The sequence below is a fragment of the Protomyctophum bolini genome, assembly GCF_963924005.1.
Source record: "Protomyctophum bolini genome assembly, chromosome: 3".
Classification (NCBI taxonomy): domain Eukaryota; kingdom Metazoa; phylum Chordata; class Actinopteri; order Myctophiformes; family Myctophidae; genus Protomyctophum; species Protomyctophum bolini.
In genome coordinates this window covers 3,557,062-3,576,657 of record NC_137864.1, presented here as the reverse complement: position 1 = coordinate 3,576,657, position 19,596 = coordinate 3,557,062, and the positions used below count along the sequence as shown (strand labels likewise).

Here is a 19,596-nt window from a genome sequence, read left to right as displayed (position 1 = left end):
CCCCCCCACAAAGCATGTAGAAACCCAGTTGAAACATTTATTTTGAGAGGAAGAGCAGCTTCAACTCTTGAGAAGAAAACAAAACATTATAGGACTGTGTAGAACGAACTACACTTATAATTATAGGCCTATGTGTCTTTGTGTCCATTCCACCCTGTAGGAGGTGCAAGCCAACACGCATTGGGGTATTTCTTTCATATCTCCAGCCAAAATTCAATAAATGCCTTTTACCAATAAAATCCATCTCGACTTCCTGGAGGTGGATTATTTTTTGTTGCCTTTGAGTGTTTTGCACTTGTCTTGTCCTAATGTTGTAACTGCACTAAATGCTTAACATGTTTACATGTCATGGAAATAAAGGCTTCTGATTCTGATTCCATGAGCACCGGTGGTTTGAGGGATACCAGTAGTAGAGTTCCTGTATCTTATTTCTAGATAGTAGTCTACTCCATTAAGTAGACCAACAAAGTAGATCAAAAAACCTTGATTGATTGATTGAATACTTTATTGACAGTTTGCAAAGACAAGCACAAGGTCTGTTAATAGGATCAAACACTTAAGAAAGCACTATGCCTATGGCTTGTTTCCATTGGGGTCCTTATGTACTCAATTCATTCATTCATCAATTCACCTTTCACTTGCAAACTGTATTGAGCAATGTTTGACTATAGGCTCTATCTACACTTTGACTCAAATAGGCCTACTGGGGTTGAGTTGAGCCTATACTTATCCACCACCAGAGATTTGCACAAGTTATGGAGGATAACACAGGGTTCTCAGGTTGGTAACAGGTACGGTCGCCCCTTTTCCAACTCGCCCCCGCGAAAAGTGAAGAATGGTCGCCCCAAAGCCCCCAAAGTGTGGATATCTCGCCCCAAAGCGTGGATATCTCGCCCAGAAGTGTGGATATCTCGCCCCATGTTTATTTCTTTATATTAGAACATTTAGAACCTGCACTCCATGTTTATTTCTTTATATTAGAACATTTAGAATCTGCACTCCATGTTTATTTTACCTTATTTCTTATTTGGGGCAACCGTTCTTCGCGGTTGGGGTGACTGTTCTTCGAGGTTTGGGGTGAATTGGAATTGGGGCGAGCAGTTTTGTATTCCTCAGGTTCCAGGGGGTTCCCCGGTTCCCAGCCAAATTAGCTACAGTATTAGGCTATATCAAAATTAGTTTTTCCACTTTAACCAGCCATTAAAAAAAAAAAATTGAAACATTTTTGAGAACCACTGATGGCTGCCGCTACAGCTGGTTAGGGTCTTGTAGGCGCCAGGCTCTAGCATGCTTCCTGCACACAGTCAGACAGTGAGGGGTGTAAATATGAAGAAGGCACTAATGAACTGCGGCCCGCTTTGATGTCGTCCTGTTTCCATCCAGAGGTAATGATGTCCTGCCGTTTATGTAGTGAGTAAATAGCCCCCCAAAACTGAACCCCGTCGTGACAACTGGATCTCGTTGTTTTACAAGCACACTGTGAGTAAATAATATAACCTCACCTCATGGTTCAATCACCCAGAGGAAATTCTCTCTCTCTCTCTCTCTCTCTCTCTCTCTCTCTCTCACACACACACACACACACACGCACGCACGCACGCACGCACGCACGCACGCGCACACACACACACACACACACACACACACACACACACACACATGCAGCATTGCTGTCAGCATTCTCTCTCTCTCTCTCTCTCTCTCTGTCTCTCTCACACTCACTCAATTCTAATAAGGGCTTTTTTGGCACGGTGAGATTTGGCATTTACATTGCCAAAGCCTGCAATAAAGCCAGGGGGACACAATAACACAACATTATTTATGTAGCCTTTTAATCATTAAAATGGAATAAAGAAATGTGTAAAACTGTTACATTTCAACTATATTAACTCGTTTTCAAAACTATAAGAAATGCGCACTCTCTCTCTCTCTCTCTAAGGAAAAAGGCAGAATAAAGAAAAGGACGTTTTACAAAACATGAATGTGTTGTATTGGGTGCCAAAAGTATGTATTTTAGTGGAATCTTCTTGAATGGGTAGGATTTTGTTGTCCTGATCTTGAGTCTCTCTCTCTCTCTCTCTCTCTCTCTCTCTCTCTCTCTCTCTCTCTCTCTCTCTCCCCCCCCCATCTCTCTGCCCCCTCCAGCTCCATGCCCCCCCCCCCCCCCCCACACACACACACACACACACACACACGCACGCTAACAGAGACACGTGCATGTCATTCGGGTTAGCCTACATGCTGGCCGCTGTGTTGTCCGAGTGACAACATTGTGATTTCCGTTAGAAGGAAATGATGAAGGAAACTTTCTGACGCGTCTGGTCTGTCAGGGGACAGGGTCAGACCGAACCGAACCACGTCTGTCTGTCTCTCCACTCTTGCTGCGGGACAAGCCGGCGCTTTCATTCTGCTTGTGTTTCTTTTGGTTACTTAGTTTAAACCGTCCGTTATTCTATATTCTCGAACGGATCAACCCGCGGAACGCGAACATTTTGCATGGATTTAGGATTAATCGTTACTGAAATGTCTGAGGATTGGAAATGCAGCTCCACGTATATCTGTTACGCTTTATTATCATCATCATCGCAAAAGGTAAGAAGGAAGTGTTGTTAGTTCTAGACACGTTCTGAAAAATGTAAAAGTAAACAGGCTGTTTGTTGAAGGTGGGCGTTTCCTTACAGTAGTTTTAGGCTAGTGTTTCAGTGTTTCTCAAACTTAAAAAAAAAAATTTCAAGCAGCCCCATAAATTAAACCTTATGGTCATTTGATTACATTATACATTCTAGGAACGCCCTCGAGGAAACGGGGCTTGTGGTCTCTGGACCCCACTTTAACCACTGGTCTAGCTAGAGATCATTTCATCTCACAGGCCTACATGTTATTCTTTCTATTTCCATTAACGCAGTAAACGCACTCATGCAAAACGAAACTAAACCATTCAAGTAGGAGAAAAAAAAAACACTAAGAAAAAGACTATGGAATAAAAATCACTAAAAACAGTGGAATGCTGGTAAGACAGTGGGGTGTGCTGCTGGGGAAAGCCAGTATGAAGAGGTGGGTTTTAAGAGCGGTTTTGAAGGTTTGCCTGCTTGCCTTAAGTTCAAATTGCCACAGCCCTGGCCGGGGGGACGGGGGTTTATGGTTGGTGGCAAACCAGCCATTATTACCCATTACCTCTGATCCCCGCCCCCTTAGGTAAAACATTGGCCTCATCCGTGCACCTACAAGTTTACAAAACAAAACAGAAAGGTTTATGGAATATGGAAGAATATGTAAATAAAATGGATTGATGGAATACTTTCTTAACAGTTTGAAAAAACAAGGCACAGTGGCACAGATTTATACAAAAGTATGCTAAAAGGATAACCCAAAATTACGTTTCTGCCCGACAGCAATGATGAAACTATCCCCCCCCTCCCCTCTCCCCATCTCAGGTAAAACATTGGCCTCATCATCCGACCCACAGTGCGGTGGCACGGTCCTCCTGGACCCTCGGCCTAGTGGGCACATCAGTCTCACTCTACCAAGGCTGGTAGTGGTGACGTCAAACGACGACTTTCACACTTTCACACCGTCCTCCACAACACGCAGCCTAACGGAGGACGCGCTGTGCACCTGGGTGGTCCACGTTCCGCCGACTCAAACGGTACACTTAAGGTGGACAGCGTCGTCATGGGCGGACGGCGTGGACGGTGGTGGTGGCGGCGGTGGTGCTGCTACGCCACGCATCTGGGTGCGCTGTGTTCTGGGGGACCAGGGTGAAGAAGTGGTGGTTCTGGAGGAGACCGGTCAGACCGCCGTGCTGTCCGGCTGTGACGCAAACACTGCCAGCCTTACCGGCAGGAGAGGAGGAGGAGGAGGAGGAGGAGGAGGAGGACACCCTTCGACACCACACACTGTTCAGTTGGCCTATTATGGTGAGAATCCAATGATTGAATATACTTTATGAATCGGAAATGTAAACGGCGCGTGGTGCAGTGCCAGTGAGACGTTACAGTTAAAAGGATGACACAGCAGGGGGCACGGTGGCACAGTCGGTAGCGCTGTCGCCTCACAGCTAGAAGGTCCCGGGTTCGATTCCCGCTGGGGACGCTGTGGGCGCTGGCGGCGTGCTCCCTCCTCCGCGTCATCATAAGTGCCCATGCCCGAGGTGATTACATGCAGTAAACCTGGTCTCTAAAACTGCCTCCCCCTGGCCAGCCGGGACACCTGATGGAGGGGAAAGGAACTGGTCGGAATCACATGTTCCTGCCACGCGCTACGTCCGGCCAGGGAAATTCCCCCCTGTCAGGTGAAAAGAAGCAGCTTGGACTCCTCATGCATAGAAGGAGGCATGAGGTCAGTCCGCTGCCCCCCCCCCCCCCCCCCCAGGTTGGCAGAGGAAGTGTAGCGCCCAGGATTACATTAGATAATTGGCACTGGGTGAAAAAACTGGGTTGCAAAATCGGGGGATAAAAATTACATTTTAAAAAGGATAACACAGCTAAATCCTGGGGACTGTTTCCATTGTGGTTTCCATATATGTATTCAATACATCAACATAGTATAGTCAGCATCAACAAATACAAACCACTATGAACAAAGGAGAAAAAGGAAAAGCGGCGGAAGTGAATGACACCTCCTTTCGATGGGAATTTACATTTACCTCCTCGCTTGTGGTTGTGATTTTTAGAAAATATTGAAAGAAACCAGTGTTTCTGAGGCCTGGAAATGTTGAGAACTGTTGCTTTAATGGATGGATGGTGTCAGGGCATTCCACATTTTAGTGGCAGAGCAGTATAGAATGATATTTTTCCCATGTTTGTCCTAAATTTGGATGGTACCATCATCTCTACTGTCTGCTGTCAATAAAGTTACCCAATTACCCAGTTAGGAGTTATTGAGTCAATAACCCCTAACTGCTCATTAACCTAGTTTGACAGCTGGGTCACGAGGATTCCGGTCTCTTGGAGTGAAGTTAAGTGACCTAAGTGAGGCCTGGATCCCTCAAGAGGGGTTCTTGTAATGACTTATGGCCTATGTTATGCGATCTTTGGATGCAACACGAAAAGTCGTGGCCAATGGTTTCTGTTGTTTACAGTAGAGGGCAAAATGAATGACAGCAATGCTCCACTGTAGTGGTGTGTGGAGGACTTTGATTACATTGGGCGGGGCCCGGGTCTGAACGATGGTAAAACTATTGTTCCAACCACGTTGTTGTTGAGAGCTCTGTAAATCTGTCAGTAGGCCTAGGAAAATTATCATCACATTGTTTTGGTGGCATGTGTGCATGCGTGTGCGTGTGTGTGTGTGCGCGCGCGCGCGCGCGCGTGTGTGTGTGTGAATCTCATGTTGTTTTTTCCACTTTCACCCTCCCTCTATCTGTGTCGTTTGTCCAGTCCAGGAAGTTGTGAGGAATTCCTCGGCACTCCAGTCCTCTGGGCGAGAGGAGCATCTCTCCACCGCCGCCGCCGCAGCGCCGTCGTCGTCGTCTCAGACAGGAACCGTGTTTACAAGCGTGACGCCCGCCGCTGCCACCCAGCAGGGGCAGGACTCCGGAAGTGGCGCAGCCACCGAGAGGGCCACGGGTCACCACCTCTCTCTGGGGCTGCTGCGGTGGAGCTCTGTGCCACCGGAGTTCGTCTCCGCTCCCTCCCTCCGGGGCCGCGGCCTCGGGCCGCAGCGACGACCCCCCTCCTCCTCTCCTCCCTGGCCAGGGCTCGCCGCGGCTGGGCCGACTGATAGGGAAACTCCCCCTCTTCCTCAGGAAGAAGCAGACAATGGAGCGGATATGTCTGGGGTCGCTCACGTCACTGAGGGCCACGACGACCACCACGCCGGGGCCAGCAGCAGCACACATGTACACTTTCACACACAACGCACAATGACTGCAGCCGCGGCCTCTCGCATACCGAGCACAGCGACGCCCTCTCGCATGCCGCACACATCGGACACAGACACGCTCTCTCGCACACGGAGCTCACGTCACACGGTGACCGACGCAGCGGTCGATACCGCCGCGAACGCACGCCCGAACGCTGTCATACATACAGGTGAACACAGAGACAAACGTGTGACCACAACACACTCGCCTCGACCTGACCCCGCTGTGGACAGTTTAAGCACCTTGCCTTTTCCTTCGTCTCACTCTCATGATCCGTCTCTCCTCCTGAGCTCCGGTCCTCCAGCTGGGCCCGGGGAGACCGGCGGCACCCCCTCCCGGATCACACGCGAGGGTCTCGCCGACGGGCATCCCGCGCAGAGCCAGTCCCCTGCCTGGAGGAGTCAGAGGAGCACAGAGGGGCTTCGGCCTGCCACGACTCTGGCAGTCACACCTGACGTCGCCGGCGTGTCCCCGAGTGAACCGCGGAGAAGCGACTCAAGCGGCACAGACGCTGACATCGGCGTCACGGCCGTGTCCTTTTCCCAGGCGCCACACCGGATTGACCAATCGGCTGCTCCCACAGAGACGGGCGCTGTATCTGAGCCCGATGTGGCGGTGTCCGCTCATCAAAATATTAGTCCGGTGGACTCGTCGACTATGCCCGCAAGGCCGGACGTCACGCCGAGTCAAACCGATGGACCTGTGCCTTCTGAAAACACAAACGACACACCCCATGTTTCCAACGTACACCCAGTCACTGCACAGAGCCAAACAGACTCTCCACACTCCACCCCGTCCCTGTCCTCTCACACGCTCGCCCCGCATACACGGACTAGCAGCTCAGTGACGCAAGCGGCGGAAAGGCCGCGACATGCGCACGACAACGCGAGAGACCTAAGTGATCAGTTGCACACAACTTCAAACATCTTGGACCATAGCAAGTCCCTCATCACCTCGCCTTCCTCCACAAGCAGCCACGGTAACACCAAAGACTACGCCTGGACTGCAAGTTTCAGAGATACTCCTCCTCCCCCTCCTCGGACCACTCAGGGGGATGCTGTTGTCGCCACAGTGTCTCCAGAACACGAAGCGTCTACCCGAGGGACGGCGTCAAATGCCGAAGCACCCACGTTCGACTCGACGCGTGGGGCACTCTTACCGGAGGTCTCCCATACGCACGCGACAGTGCCGAACTATTCGCCCACTCATGACGCACCCGTCATGTCTTCTCTGCCCTCCGTTACGAGCGGCGGTGATGCGTCCGCACAATCATCCGCATCGCCGACCTCCGCAGAGAGGCTCCGCACCACCACACCCCCCACCCGGGCCGATGGCTCTCTGACCACCGGAACGCCCTTTCTGCACACTTCCACCTTTTCGGTGTCACCCACGCGCCAAAGCTACGATACCCACAAACCTAACGACGCGGCAACAACACACCTGCCCTCTCCTGTGCCGACACAAAAACACATCACATCTGAACGCAGCACGCTTCCAACACAGACCTCTACTATCCGCCCGATGACAACCGCGCATCCGATAGGCAAACAATCGCCCGACTATGTTACCACCACCCACACGGCTCTGTCCTCACATGCTCCCCCTGCAACCACAGAGCCTGAACAACACACTGGAGGAGGAGGAGGAGGAGGAGAGACAATAGCCTCTTCACCAGCGATGGAAGAAGTACTCACATTTAGTTTTTTTTACTTAACCTATTAAGACCTGAGAACGATTCTACTACAACTATCTTCTAAATCAGTATCTCTCTAATGTATTCCTGCCAGAAGGAGATATACAAGCTCACAGTGCGGCACAAAGTCTGAAAAACCTTAGTCTTTTAGTCTTAGTCAACTAAATTAACACCCCAACATGCTTATTCTGGGGAGAAGATTCTCCAAAAATAGCAGATCTACAAGCTCAGCTCAACAGTTTCTTTTTAGTAAGCTGAGTGACCAGAGCTATAAGTGTATTTGGAACGTTTTTTTTTTTCAGTCTACACTACATCTCAAAAATAGCCCATCAAAATAAACCACACAGTTAAAGTACTCTGATTTTTAAGATTTCAAACGTTTTCATTTTCAAAAATAGCTGATCAGGGTGCACGGTGGCACAGTTGGTAGTGCTGTCGCCTCACAGCTAGAAGGTCCTGGGTTCGATTCCCGCTGGGGACACTGGGGACACTGTGGGCACTGGCGGCGTGTTCCCTCCTCCGCGTCATCAGTGCCCATACCCGAGGCGGGGGTTGGCGATAGGGCCTTTCTGTGTGGAGTTTGCATATTCTCCCCGTGTCCCCTAGGGTAGATACCCTCACAAAAACATGCCGTAATCCTGGTCTCTAAAACTACCTCCCCTGGCCAGCCGGGGCGCCTGATGGAGGGGAAAGGAACTGGTCGGAATAACGTGTCCCTTCCACGCGCTACGTCCGGCCGGGGTAATTCCCCTCTGTCAGGTGAAAAGAAGCAGCTTGGACTCCTCATGCATAGAAGGAGGCATGAGGTCAGTCTGCTGCCCCCCCAGGTTGGCAGAGGAAGTGTAGCGCCCAGGATTACATTAGATAATTGGCACTGGGTGAAAAGAAAAAACTGGGTTACAAAATCGTGGGATAAAAAAAATAAAAAAAAATAGCTGATCTACAAGCTCACAAGCTTGTAAGTTGTCTATTTTCAAATAAAATAGGGCTTAATTGTCTTGTAATAACAAATCTGCAAAGCAACTTGTAACTAAAGCTGTCAAATAATTACACCTCTGAGATGTAGCAGAGCAGAAGTGGAAATTATTAAAGACCAGTAAGACGTCCTGAGGGTGAGAAGCGAGGTTGCGTGCACGCATCCACCTGGGTGACGGCAGACTGCTGGGCGAGCGCTGGCGCTTTGGGATGGGGGGGTCAGATCAACATATGGAATGAATTCTGTACTGGCCATATATGGAGCGTGTCTTGAGTGAACAGGGTTTGAAGAGGTCATGTGACGTGTCACAAGGCATGATGTCACGAGGCGTGACACTGATAGAATGTGCAGGTTTTCATAGTAAACTGCGATCTATGGTCGCAAAAATAAAAGTATCTCAAAAGTACAGCACTTGCAGTAAAAATGTACTTTCCATCACTTGCCCTTGACAGCGCCCTGGCAGCGCCCCAAACACCCCCCTGCGCACGGCCGCTACCACCACCACCACCAGCAGCAGCAGCAGTCCTCCAGGGCAACCCCCACCCATGTACCCCAGCCAGAGGAGTCTTCCAGCAGGCACAACGTCCACGTCTCCTCCCTTGTCACGGGACTGGAGCTCCTCGGTGACCCACATCATGCCAAAGTTCTACATCGTACCGGACCAGCCCGCAGCCCTCAAAGGTATTGTGTGTGTGTTGTGTGTGTGTGTGTGTGTGTGTGTGTGTGTGTGTGTGTGTGTGGGATAGATAGACCATTGATCCCTCAGGGGGATTGTCTCATCTGTCGGGTGGAAAGTGAAACCTCATTTGGACATGTCCTCCTAACCTAACCCGTGTCCAAAACTGTTACTTTTCAGGATTCAAATTCAAAAAATGGCAAACGTAGCAGGTCTACAAGGTCAGTTTCGATCTTGTAGATCTGGTGGTACTTTTAAAATATCCAGATAAGAAGAGGTTTCTTTCTTCTGGATGTAAACATTTTCAAAGAGGGTGTTTCATGATCTTTTGGAGCAGTTATGTGATCTCATGCTGGTTCTTCTTCCACAGTGGAGACCATTGAGCTGCTCCTGCAGATCCTTGTAGAAGACTCCAACTCTGCGTTCTCTGATGGACTGGAGGAGTACACTACTGTCTGGGTAGGAGAACACACACATTTTAACAATGTATTCATGGGAAAAGAGAAAAAGAGAAGGGAACCCGCACACTCATATATGCTCCAAAAGATAAATGTATTTCGAGCCAAGGCTCTTCATCTGGTCAAAACTCGTCAAAACTGGTCGTCAATACATTTATCGATTATTTTGGAGCATATGAGTCTGCGGGTTCCCTTCTCTTTTTCTATGTCACTTTTTTAACCCAGCACCTCCACTAAGTGATGTGCGTATTTTACTATAGTTTCTGAACAATGTATAACATGTCCACATAAAGGAGACCAGAGCATGCAAGGACACATTTAAAGGTGCAGTAAAGTTAGTTACATTCACAGAATCATGGCGTATGTCTTCATGATACACTCACTCAGTAGCCTACTCTATGGGTTGAAGTATTTTATTTATTTATACGTTTATTTGGGAGGGACAGCGCATATTAATGAACGCAACACAATCAATGCTATGTAAATATACCGGATTTAGCAATAATGCTAGTTTCCATCCGTACCATCGTCTCTACCATATACGGCAGCTACCAGTTATAGCAGAGACAGCACGATACTTGTTGTTGAAACCCTCTAACAACCAGTGATGTTGTTGCGCCTCTTGTCCACTAGGTGGAGTCCTATCTACAGAGTGCCTCTGGTTACAGCAGGATGCTGGGGGTGTGGAACAGGTGAGGTGTGCTGGTGTTTGGCCCAGGTGGGGGTGGGTTTGAAGTTAAGTTTTTACAGGCATAGTTTCTGTGAGGAGATGTTTGGAATGTCTGCAAACAAACTGCTATTTCCAAGTAGACTGTTAACAAAGTGTCCAGATCTTGAGCTATAATGTTCTAGTTTGTCAACCGGAGGAATACTCAAGAGTGTCTCATATGTCATATGTTCTTCCAGAAATAATGTTATAATGATTAATACTGCTCCAATGAGGGCCTTTCTGTGTGGAGTTTGCATGTTCTCACCCGCTTCGAACAGTCAAAGCGGGTGCTGATGGAGGGGAAAGGAACTGGTTGGAATAACGTGTCCCTTCCACGCGCTACGTCCGGCCGGGGAAACTCCCCCCCCCCCCCTGTCAGGTGAAAAGAAGCAGCTTGGACTCCTCATGCATAGATGGAGGCATGAGGTCAGTCCGCTGCCCCCCCCCCCCCCATGTTGACAGAGGAAGTATAGCGCCCAGGATTACATTAGATAATTGACACTGGGTGAAAAAATGGGTTACAAAATTGTGGGATAAAACGATACTGTCTACCCGGAAATAACCTTTTGGTTGATGTCATGATGATGTTTTGATCTATAGAAGAAGAGATAGTGGTACATTAATTGTGACCTGCTCAAATTAACACTGTGGTACATTTCGACTCATTAGAACGATAACCTACCGCAAACCTTAACCTAACCATAACCGCAGCGCGTGTTCGCCAACCTTAATCCGATCGTTGTTTCCGCATGTCGGTCCTATGGTGTGTCGGATAAGCGTGCGCAACCCGGTACGGAAAAGTACTGACCTAGCGTTGCAATTTTCAAGTGTCGATTATTTCCTTTGATTTTGATTTGTTAGATTTTTCATGATTCTACCGTACCACACTATTACGGACAGCGCGCCGTGATGCCTCGTGTTGTAAGCTTATAGATCTGCTATTTCACGATTGAATCTCTGTCGGGTGGAAACCGATTCAAATTCAGAAGTATGAAAAGTATCAGATCTACAAGCTCACGCGATGCGTTTCGAGCTTGCAGATCTGCTACTTTTGATGCTCTTGTGAAACACTGTAGTTAGTGTAGTATGATGATCAAGTAGGGTGTTCATTTAAATAATAAAAAAGGTTAAAATATAGAGATAAGAGGTTTCTGCCCAACAGTCTTCTTCTTTTTTTTTTCCATTTTGAATGATCTGTTATCAATTAAACTGATAGGTTCAATTAACCCTTTACTGCTGTGACGTTGTCAGTGGGCTGGCGGTGCAGAGCCTGGTGGAGTTTAGGACCAGGGGGGCTCTGGACTGGCTGGGCATGGCGGATGGGCCCGCCTCCCTGCTGGAGCGCACCGGGCTGACCCAGGCCGTACGCCAGGGGCGGGGCTTCAGAGGGTCAAGGGTCACCAACATTACAGTGGGAGGTGAGTCTAACGGGGGGTTGGCATAGGTATGTGTGTGACATCATCATCATCATACCCGAAGTTATGCAGGAACGCCTACACCGAGTGGCAAAAAAACTACTTTATGGACTTGACAGCCCATACATCCACACACAAAAGTCATAACATTGTGTCATGGGTCATTGGGGCATGCACTTTGTGGTTGAGCCCACTCATGACATTGTGTCTATGGGGCATACGTGCACATTTGTGAATCAAATTGGTCCTCCTTATTCACCTACTGTAAATGCTGTGCATCTCAGAATGAATATCATAATTTAACATTGAGTTAAATCAACAGAGCACTGCTTTCACTTGTACTGTAGTGTACACTGTCCTTGCACACCTTGATAATGAACTTAAATGAAATTAACGTTTTCATTTAATTGTGGGAAGCCCAAAATCGTGATCACAATAAAAATGTGATTAATTGTGTAGCCCTACTACTGTATGCATGAACCGTGATGACACACGTCTGGAAATATAGGTTTAGAAACAATTGGTGCCTGTATCTCACACACACACACACACACACACACACACACACACACACGCGCACACGCACACGCACACACACACACACACACACACACACACACACACACACACACACACACACACACACACACACACACACGTCTTTGTGTCCACCTCCAGGCCTGCAGAGCGGTGTGTGTGACTGGCTGCTGCAGTGCCCAGCGGGCTACCAGTGTTTGTCTCAGCCTGGCACTGCCAACCACAGCTGCTCGTCCGTCTGCCACTCTACGGACTACTGTCACCACCATGGCATCTGTACCCACCACCCACAGCAGCTGCCAGTCTGCCGGTGAGCGCACGCACGCACGCACATACGCACTCATTGTTGCTTGATAAAAAAGGTTCAGAAGTCTGGCGTTCATTGCTCCTCATACTCCTGTATCGTTTGTGTGTGACTGTGTGTGTGTGTGTGTGTGTGTGTGTGTGTGTGTGTGTGTGTGTGTGTGTGTGTGTGTGTGTGTGTGTGCGTGCGTGCGACGTGCGTGTGTGTACTGTATCAGCAGCTAGTGCAGACCATCTCACAGCTAGGCTACAGATGTAAACTTATAGTTTTTATCTTTGGCAGCCTAGGGCATGTGCATAAGTTGGTTGTGAGGGGCTTACAAATGGCCGGCCTTTCCAAAAGGAGAGCCAAGCAGTTAGCGAGGTATTGCTCAGTTTCAGCCATTATAGGAAGCCGCTCAATTTGGAGGAGGCGTTGTTTCCTTTATCCATGATTTATGTCTGCCCTGTGTCCGACATGTCAGCTGTACTGTATGTAACGATGCTGCCCTGTGTCCGACATGTCAGCTGTACTGTATGTAACGATGCTGCCCTGTGTCCGACATGTCAGCTGTACTGTATGTAACGATGCTGCCCTGTGTCCGACATGTCAGCTGTACTGTATGTAACGATGCTGCCCTGTGTCCGACATGTCAGCTGTACTGTATGTAACGATGCTGCCCTGTGTCCGACATGTCAGCTGTACTGTATGTAACGATGCTGCCCTGTGTCCGACATGTCAGCTGTACTGTATGTAACGATGCTTTGCCGTCCATGCACGTTGTAACTGGCTGCTCTCCCACTGTCAAACTGCACTGGCAGTGTTTATGTCCTTTGTACAGTAACAAGGTATTCCTGTACTTCTCATTATGTGGACATGAATAAACATTTCAAATGTGTGCGATAGTTGCATAGGCTTGTAGAGCTTTAACAGATGTACAAGCTCATAACGCGCTGTGACACGTGAGCTTGTAGATCAGCTATTTTAGGCTTTAGGATTATGGCTCAAAATGTTTTTTTTTGTTGTTTTTTACAAATAAACAATTCATAAAATCAGCCACCTAGTAATACAGGCATGCATTTCAAGTTTTCATTCGCCACGACTGATGTCAGTCATTTGCATTCCATAGAAGCCCCGCTTATGGAAGCTTGTTGCGCATCGAAAATAGCGGTCCGGCTGTAAAATCTGAAGTGGTCTAAGCAATAGCAATAATTATGATCAGAAGCATCTTCCACACAATCCAAATAGTCTCGGTCATTTCATAAAAAAGCCAATGGTTAAAGCCTCAGTCTGTGATATCTTCACCTGGATGGCAGTATGTAGAACAGCAGGAACAAATGATTACTAACAAAGCCTCGTAATTTTACATATTGTGTTAATTGTTTAAGAAACAGCGCAAGTGTGTGTGTGTGTGTGTGTGTGTGTGTGTCACCTGTCTTGTAGGACAGCTGACACAAATCACACGATTAGGACCTGTTCATGCAACATTTTCACGTGTGTGTGTGTGTGTGCTGTTTCACAAATCACACGATTAGGACCTGTTCATACAACATTTTCACGTGTGTGTGTGTGTGTGTGTGCGTGTGTGTGTGTGTGTGTGTGTGTGTGTGTGTGTCAGCTGTCTCGTAGGAGATGACTTCTGGTTTGTGGGTCAGAGGTGTGACATGAGGATGACCCGGGCACGGCTGGCGGGGACATGCTTTGCCATCCTGGTCACCATGGTGACGCTGATTGGCCTCCTGGCACTGGTGGCCGTGCGCCGCTACAGGGCCATCCTGATCCAGGCCAAAGTGGACCAGACTCGGAGCAGGTAAACACACACACACACACACACGCACGCACGCACACACACGCGCACACACACACACACACACACACACACACACACACACACACACACACACACACACATGCGCAAAGAACATGTACACGCTGTTGTTGTGTGGATTGGGGTGAGTGAATGAGATAGGTTACGTTTAGGCATAGTTTTTCTTTTCTTTTCTTTGTTGCTTTTGTGCCTTTATTGATAGTCACAGTGAAGACGGACAGGAAAGAGGGAGAGAGAGAGAGAAGGGTAGAGACACGCAGCAAAAGGTCGTCATGAGCGGGACTCGAACACGCGACGCAACCGCCAGGCCAGAGCCTATTATATATGTGGCATGCGCCTGGACCGCTAGGCCAGCGGGCGCAGGTTTAGGCATATAGTTTTGCTGAGTTTTGCTTTTCGGAATACCCTGTGGCGAGAATGTTTTTGTATTCGTTATCTTAAATCTAAGAAATGTAATGCTTTATATCACTAATTCTCAAAGTGAGGTCGTGGGACCGTACGGGTTCTTTGGGGGGGGGGGGGGGGGGGTCCTGTAACTCTGTACGCTCTCAGAATTATGAGGATCCTTGAAATTAAATGATGCGAGAAGCACTGCTCGGAATGACATGGTAATGCAACCAGTCTCATCTTCCTACTGACCACAATGTGTTGATCATTAATTGACCTTCTTTTGACCACCAAATTGCACCGTGTGTCAAGACACTGAGTTATAGATCTATAATAAATTAGTTTCCAATGCCTTTTTGTTGTGGTTTTTACAATCACATGGTATGATATGATACAGCCTCCTTTACAATAGTGACTGACAGCCAGACCGCTGAAAGTTGATAGCCTGGGTTCCGGCCTGAATTGCCGTGAATCTGAATTGTCACTGCTGTGCTAGTACTGCAAAACAGACTCACGGAACTGCAGCGATCCAGGCTGGAACCCAGGCTAGAATGTTGAGGAGGAATTGCATTCTCCACTAGGTGTCACTGTCTGACTACTGAATCATACTGGTTACTTTCAACTGTATACAACAGCAGTGGTTCTCAACATTATCAGGACATGACCCCCCAATCATATTTGAACTGGGGATCCCCCCCCAAAAAAATCATATTTGAACTGGGAATCGCCCAAAATAATATTATTTGAACTTGGGACCCCAACCCTGACCCTGATTTTAGGAGTTGAGGCATTACATTTAGTTTGAAAATGTAGGAAATAGCTGATCTACAACTCGCAACGCCTTGCAACCTCGACAAGAGACTCACAAGTGCCTCACAAGGTGAAGCGTTGTGAGCTTGTAAATCGTCTGTCTTAGTGTCTTCAAAGTGTCACCGGTATATTTACGTTACGTTGTTGCGTTGCCAGTGCAGTGGTTGAGGGTTGAAACACTCTTAAGAAGGTTGGAGCCCACCTTATGACCTCTCTTCCAGGCCAAGGCGTCATCCATTGGAATGGATTATGATCGCATCTCTGATGTATATTACAAACGATATTGGACAATTTGGCTAATGTTTGTTTTCATGGTGTAGTGTTTGTTGATTACTTTTGATGCAGTAATGGTTTTTCTTTTCTTTGCTTTTTTTTTTAGGTATTAAAAAGGTCTTAAAAGTCCTTCAATTGTCACTTTTACTGGAGACACTGCTGTAAAGATATTTTATCTGATTTATCTGAGAAATTGATTTATCTGATAAATTCAATTTATCTGAGAAATCCGACTTATCCAATATCTACTCTTACACAGGGATTGTACTAAATAAATACAATTGGTTTTTTTTTTCTTCAAAAAATATACTATGCAATGTCGCTGTCTTTGTCACTGTCTTGTCTTCATGACAAAACTTTGTGTTTTGTCATAAATCAACGCCCTCTTATGCTGTGTGTGTGTGTGTGTGTGTGTGTGTGTGTGTGTGTGTGCACGCGCGCGTGTGTGTGCGTGCGCGTGCTTTGTGTGCGTGAAGCTACCGCAGGTTCAATCATTTTGACGAGCTGTCCGGAAGGTTCTGGCTGCGCTCGTGGGCGGGGTCCACAGCGGACTCTCTGGATAACCGCGGCTTCACGCGCTCCGACGAGTTACTACACCTGCGGGCGCTCGACCGCACCTGCTGTTACCACGACGACACGCTGTCGCTGGCTTCCACCTGCCCGAGCAACGGAACACACCTCAACACAGTGTACCCGCACAGGTACGCATGCACGCACACACACACAGTCACACACACACGCACGCACGCATGCATGGTTGGATGATTGATTGATTCTGCTGTATTTGTGAGGACATCATCGTTTTATGACAGTGATGCTATGACAGGGATTTTATGAATGCCATTTAAAACAAATTAATGTTTAACCCAAATCGTAACTCCAAAAATAGCAGCTCACAAGATCACAACCTATAGTTACAAATCGGCATTAACCCATAGCCCCTGAACTTACCCTGTAAATGTCTGATCCTAAACACTAAACCCAACCTCAATATTTTCCTGATTGTAAGCCTATACCGGTATCTCTAAAATCTTATTTTTCAATTCATGAATCAACCATTTATCTTGGGAGAAATGGTTGTGAGAATTTCTGTTTTCTCAAATTCTCACAAGAACGGTAATAAAAGTATTGACAGTTGACACACGCACGCCACACACACACACACACACACACACACACACACACACACACGCACACGCACACACACACACACACACCCTGACGTTGTGGTGTCCTGTCCACCAGCTCCCAGTACGTGTGGAGAGGCAGTGAGATGAGTGTGGGGGAATGTGTTCTGGACTCTGGGAAGGCCAGTGACCTGTCGGTGTGTAGCCTGGCAGTCGAGCCCATCCACTGGACTCCGTTCCCACTGCTGCAACAGCTGGCCTCACAAAACAGGACAGTGAGGACACCCACACTAAATAGACAGGTAAGAAAGTTTACCCAGGGTAACTGGACTAAGCTCAAGAACTTGTTTACAGCCAGGCCCTGCTCATAGAACATTTCATGGTAGGGGTTCAATGCCTTGTTCAAGGGGCACTTCCAACGGTGGTAATTTTAACGTGCCGGTCCGGGGATATGAACTATAGCGACCTTCCGATATCAAGACCGCTCCGCAAACCGTTCGGCCACCGCTGCCCCAGGTTAGACCAGTTGTTTCTAAAATGTCAAGGACCCCCAAATGATAGTCTTGTGTAGCCAAACAACTATTCCACCATCTCTGAATGCTATGTGTGTGTGTGGAACTACACCTCCCGAACGGAAGACTTAATTTCCGTTCACGCAAATATATTTTAATATAGTTTTTTTTCTTTAATTTCTACTAAGCAGCAAGCTATATGTTTTATTGATTTTCATTTCTATTAGGATAAATAAATGGGGAGGAGGCTTCACATCTGCTTTATATTTTTCTTGTGATCAGAGCTTCAGTGCTCCAGACTGTATGACCGAACTATTAGAAAATTGTGTGAGGCAATAGTTATGTTGTTCTTCGTGAATTAACGGCCTAGTTGATCATACTACTAGCGGCACGCTAAAGTATCCAAAGTAGCAGACCCACAATGAGCTTGTGGATCTGCTACACATTTTGGTTTAGAGCAGTGGCACACAGTCTCCAATGAACAGCTGTGTGTGTCTGTCTGTCCGTCCGTATATCCGGTTGAGTACGGAATGTCTGTCTGCGTAGGACCTATTGACCTTGAGCCGCTTAAGTCAACAACTGTGCTTGGCTCCAAGGCGCTGGGGACCCCTGTAACCCCCTGAAGGAGCACTGGGTGGTCCTTGGACCACACTTTGACAACCACAGAGAGAGACAGACAGACAGACAGACAGACAGCTGTGTGTGCTTGAGAGAGAAGACGTGTGACTATGTCTTGTTCTCCATCCATCCAGGTGAGGGCACCTCCAAGACCACGGTCATACTGTGAAGGCATGGAGCTGGTAGACCTGGGAAAGAGCTGGACAGCTTAACACACACACACACACACGCGCACACACACACACACACACACACACACACACACACACACACACACACACACACACACACACACACACACACAGACTCTTAACATCTTTGTCGTTGCTTCTTTAGCATTCTGGAGCTCAATTGCCCCCATGTTTTGTTTTGTTGATTAAAACTGGAAAGAAATAATACGAAATAGCATTTCCACTGCCTCTCTGTTTTGTATTTAGAACACCATTATGTACACTTGACCCATTAAGAGTATAGTTTCCGTGCCAAGGAAACTTACAGTAAGGCAGAGGAAAACATTAGGGCTGAATGTAATGTAGGGTTTACTTTTGATTAAATTGTTTTTGTTTGAGATTGAAGGATCATGGCTAGCCGCTGAGGTAACATTGGTAGCATTTATCAGACGCTCTTAATCCAGAGCAATTTACAGTAAGCAAGAACAAAAACATGTTTTTTGCTGTCTACATAAAATGCTATGCTATGAGCCCTTGCATACACCTGTAAACCTCTACGGGCTAAGATGGCGTCTGAAGAGGTGGATTTTCGGACTACGGTGGAAGGTTGGGCGTGAGGCTGCAGTTTTGATCGCAATGGGAAGTGCATTCCATAGTTTTGGAGCCAGGATGGAGAAGAGTTTGTGACAAGGACCAAAAAACGATTGACTTCCACTCAGGTACACACACACACACACACACACACACACACACACACACACACACACACACGCACACACTCACGTGCACGCACATTACAATAAATACAAAGCAGTATACAAAAACAAAATGTTACACATAGATTTCATATTATCCAAAGTCAAGTCAATTGGTCATCAAAAAAACAACAATCATACCCGTGTGAAGTGAGTGGTGCAACTCTGTGTGGGGATTCCCCGGGGGGTATTTGTAGTAGATAACAGTATAGCACAATTTGTGTGTTTGACTAGGGTTTAACTGGATTGCTGAATTCCTACAATGCCCACAATGCTTTAGTGCACTTCTCCTCCTTGTGGAGAGGGGGGAGGCTGCATGGAGGTGTGACTTTGTAGTCCAGGAAGGAAGTGAGATCACATTTTCATGACAGGTTTTAGGTCATGAACATGGCGTACACACACATGCAAACACCAGGAAAGTGTTTCTCGTGTCCTCCTAATCATCATTAAAATAAGCTCTGGTTGCAAAAGGGGTGAAGTGGCCCTTTACTTGAGAAATAGAAAGG

General features: G+C 47.5%; 1 protein-coding gene and 1 long non-coding RNA gene across 2 annotated transcripts; one reads left to right on the top strand and one right to left on the bottom strand.

Annotated features, from left to right (window-relative positions):
• The first annotated feature begins 2,255 nt into the window (after positions 1–2,255).
• Positions 2,256–18,432, top strand: LOC308312544 (uncharacterized protein). Its single transcript, XM_080759163.1, has 12 exons — positions 2,256–2,592; positions 3,435–3,917; positions 5,379–7,549; positions 8,985–9,213; positions 9,579–9,667; positions 10,300–10,358; positions 11,627–11,793; positions 12,469–12,637; positions 14,229–14,420; positions 16,385–16,609; positions 17,154–17,337; positions 18,300–18,432. Exons 1-12 carry the CDS (start codon positions 2,541–2,543, stop codon positions 18,375–18,377), a joined length of 4,098 nt encoding a protein of 1,365 aa, XP_080615289.1. The 5' UTR covers positions 2,256–2,540; the 3' UTR covers positions 18,378–18,432.
• On the bottom strand, positions 18,338–18,519 carry LOC308312545. Its single transcript, XR_013963778.1, has 2 exons — positions 18,415–18,519; positions 18,338–18,372 (listed from the first exon to the last, which is right to left on the bottom strand). It is a non-coding gene; the product is annotated as an uncharacterized lncRNA (long non-coding RNA).
• Between the last annotated feature and the right edge of the window lie 1,077 nt (positions 18,520–19,596).

Excerpts from the sequence above, each read along its gene's own strand:
- LOC308312544 (XM_080759163.1), top strand. The coding sequence starts at position 2,541 with ATGCAGCTCCACGTATATCTGTTACGCTTTATTATCATCATCATCGCA. Across the intron at positions 12,638-14,228 it reads CAGCAGCTGCCAGTCTGCCG|CTGTCTCGTAGGAGATGACT; the intron begins GTGAGCGCACGC and ends TGTGTGTGTCAG. Across the intron at positions 16,610-17,153 it reads AACACAGTGTACCCGCACAG|CTCCCAGTACGTGTGGAGAG; the intron begins GTACGCATGCAC and ends CCTGTCCACCAG.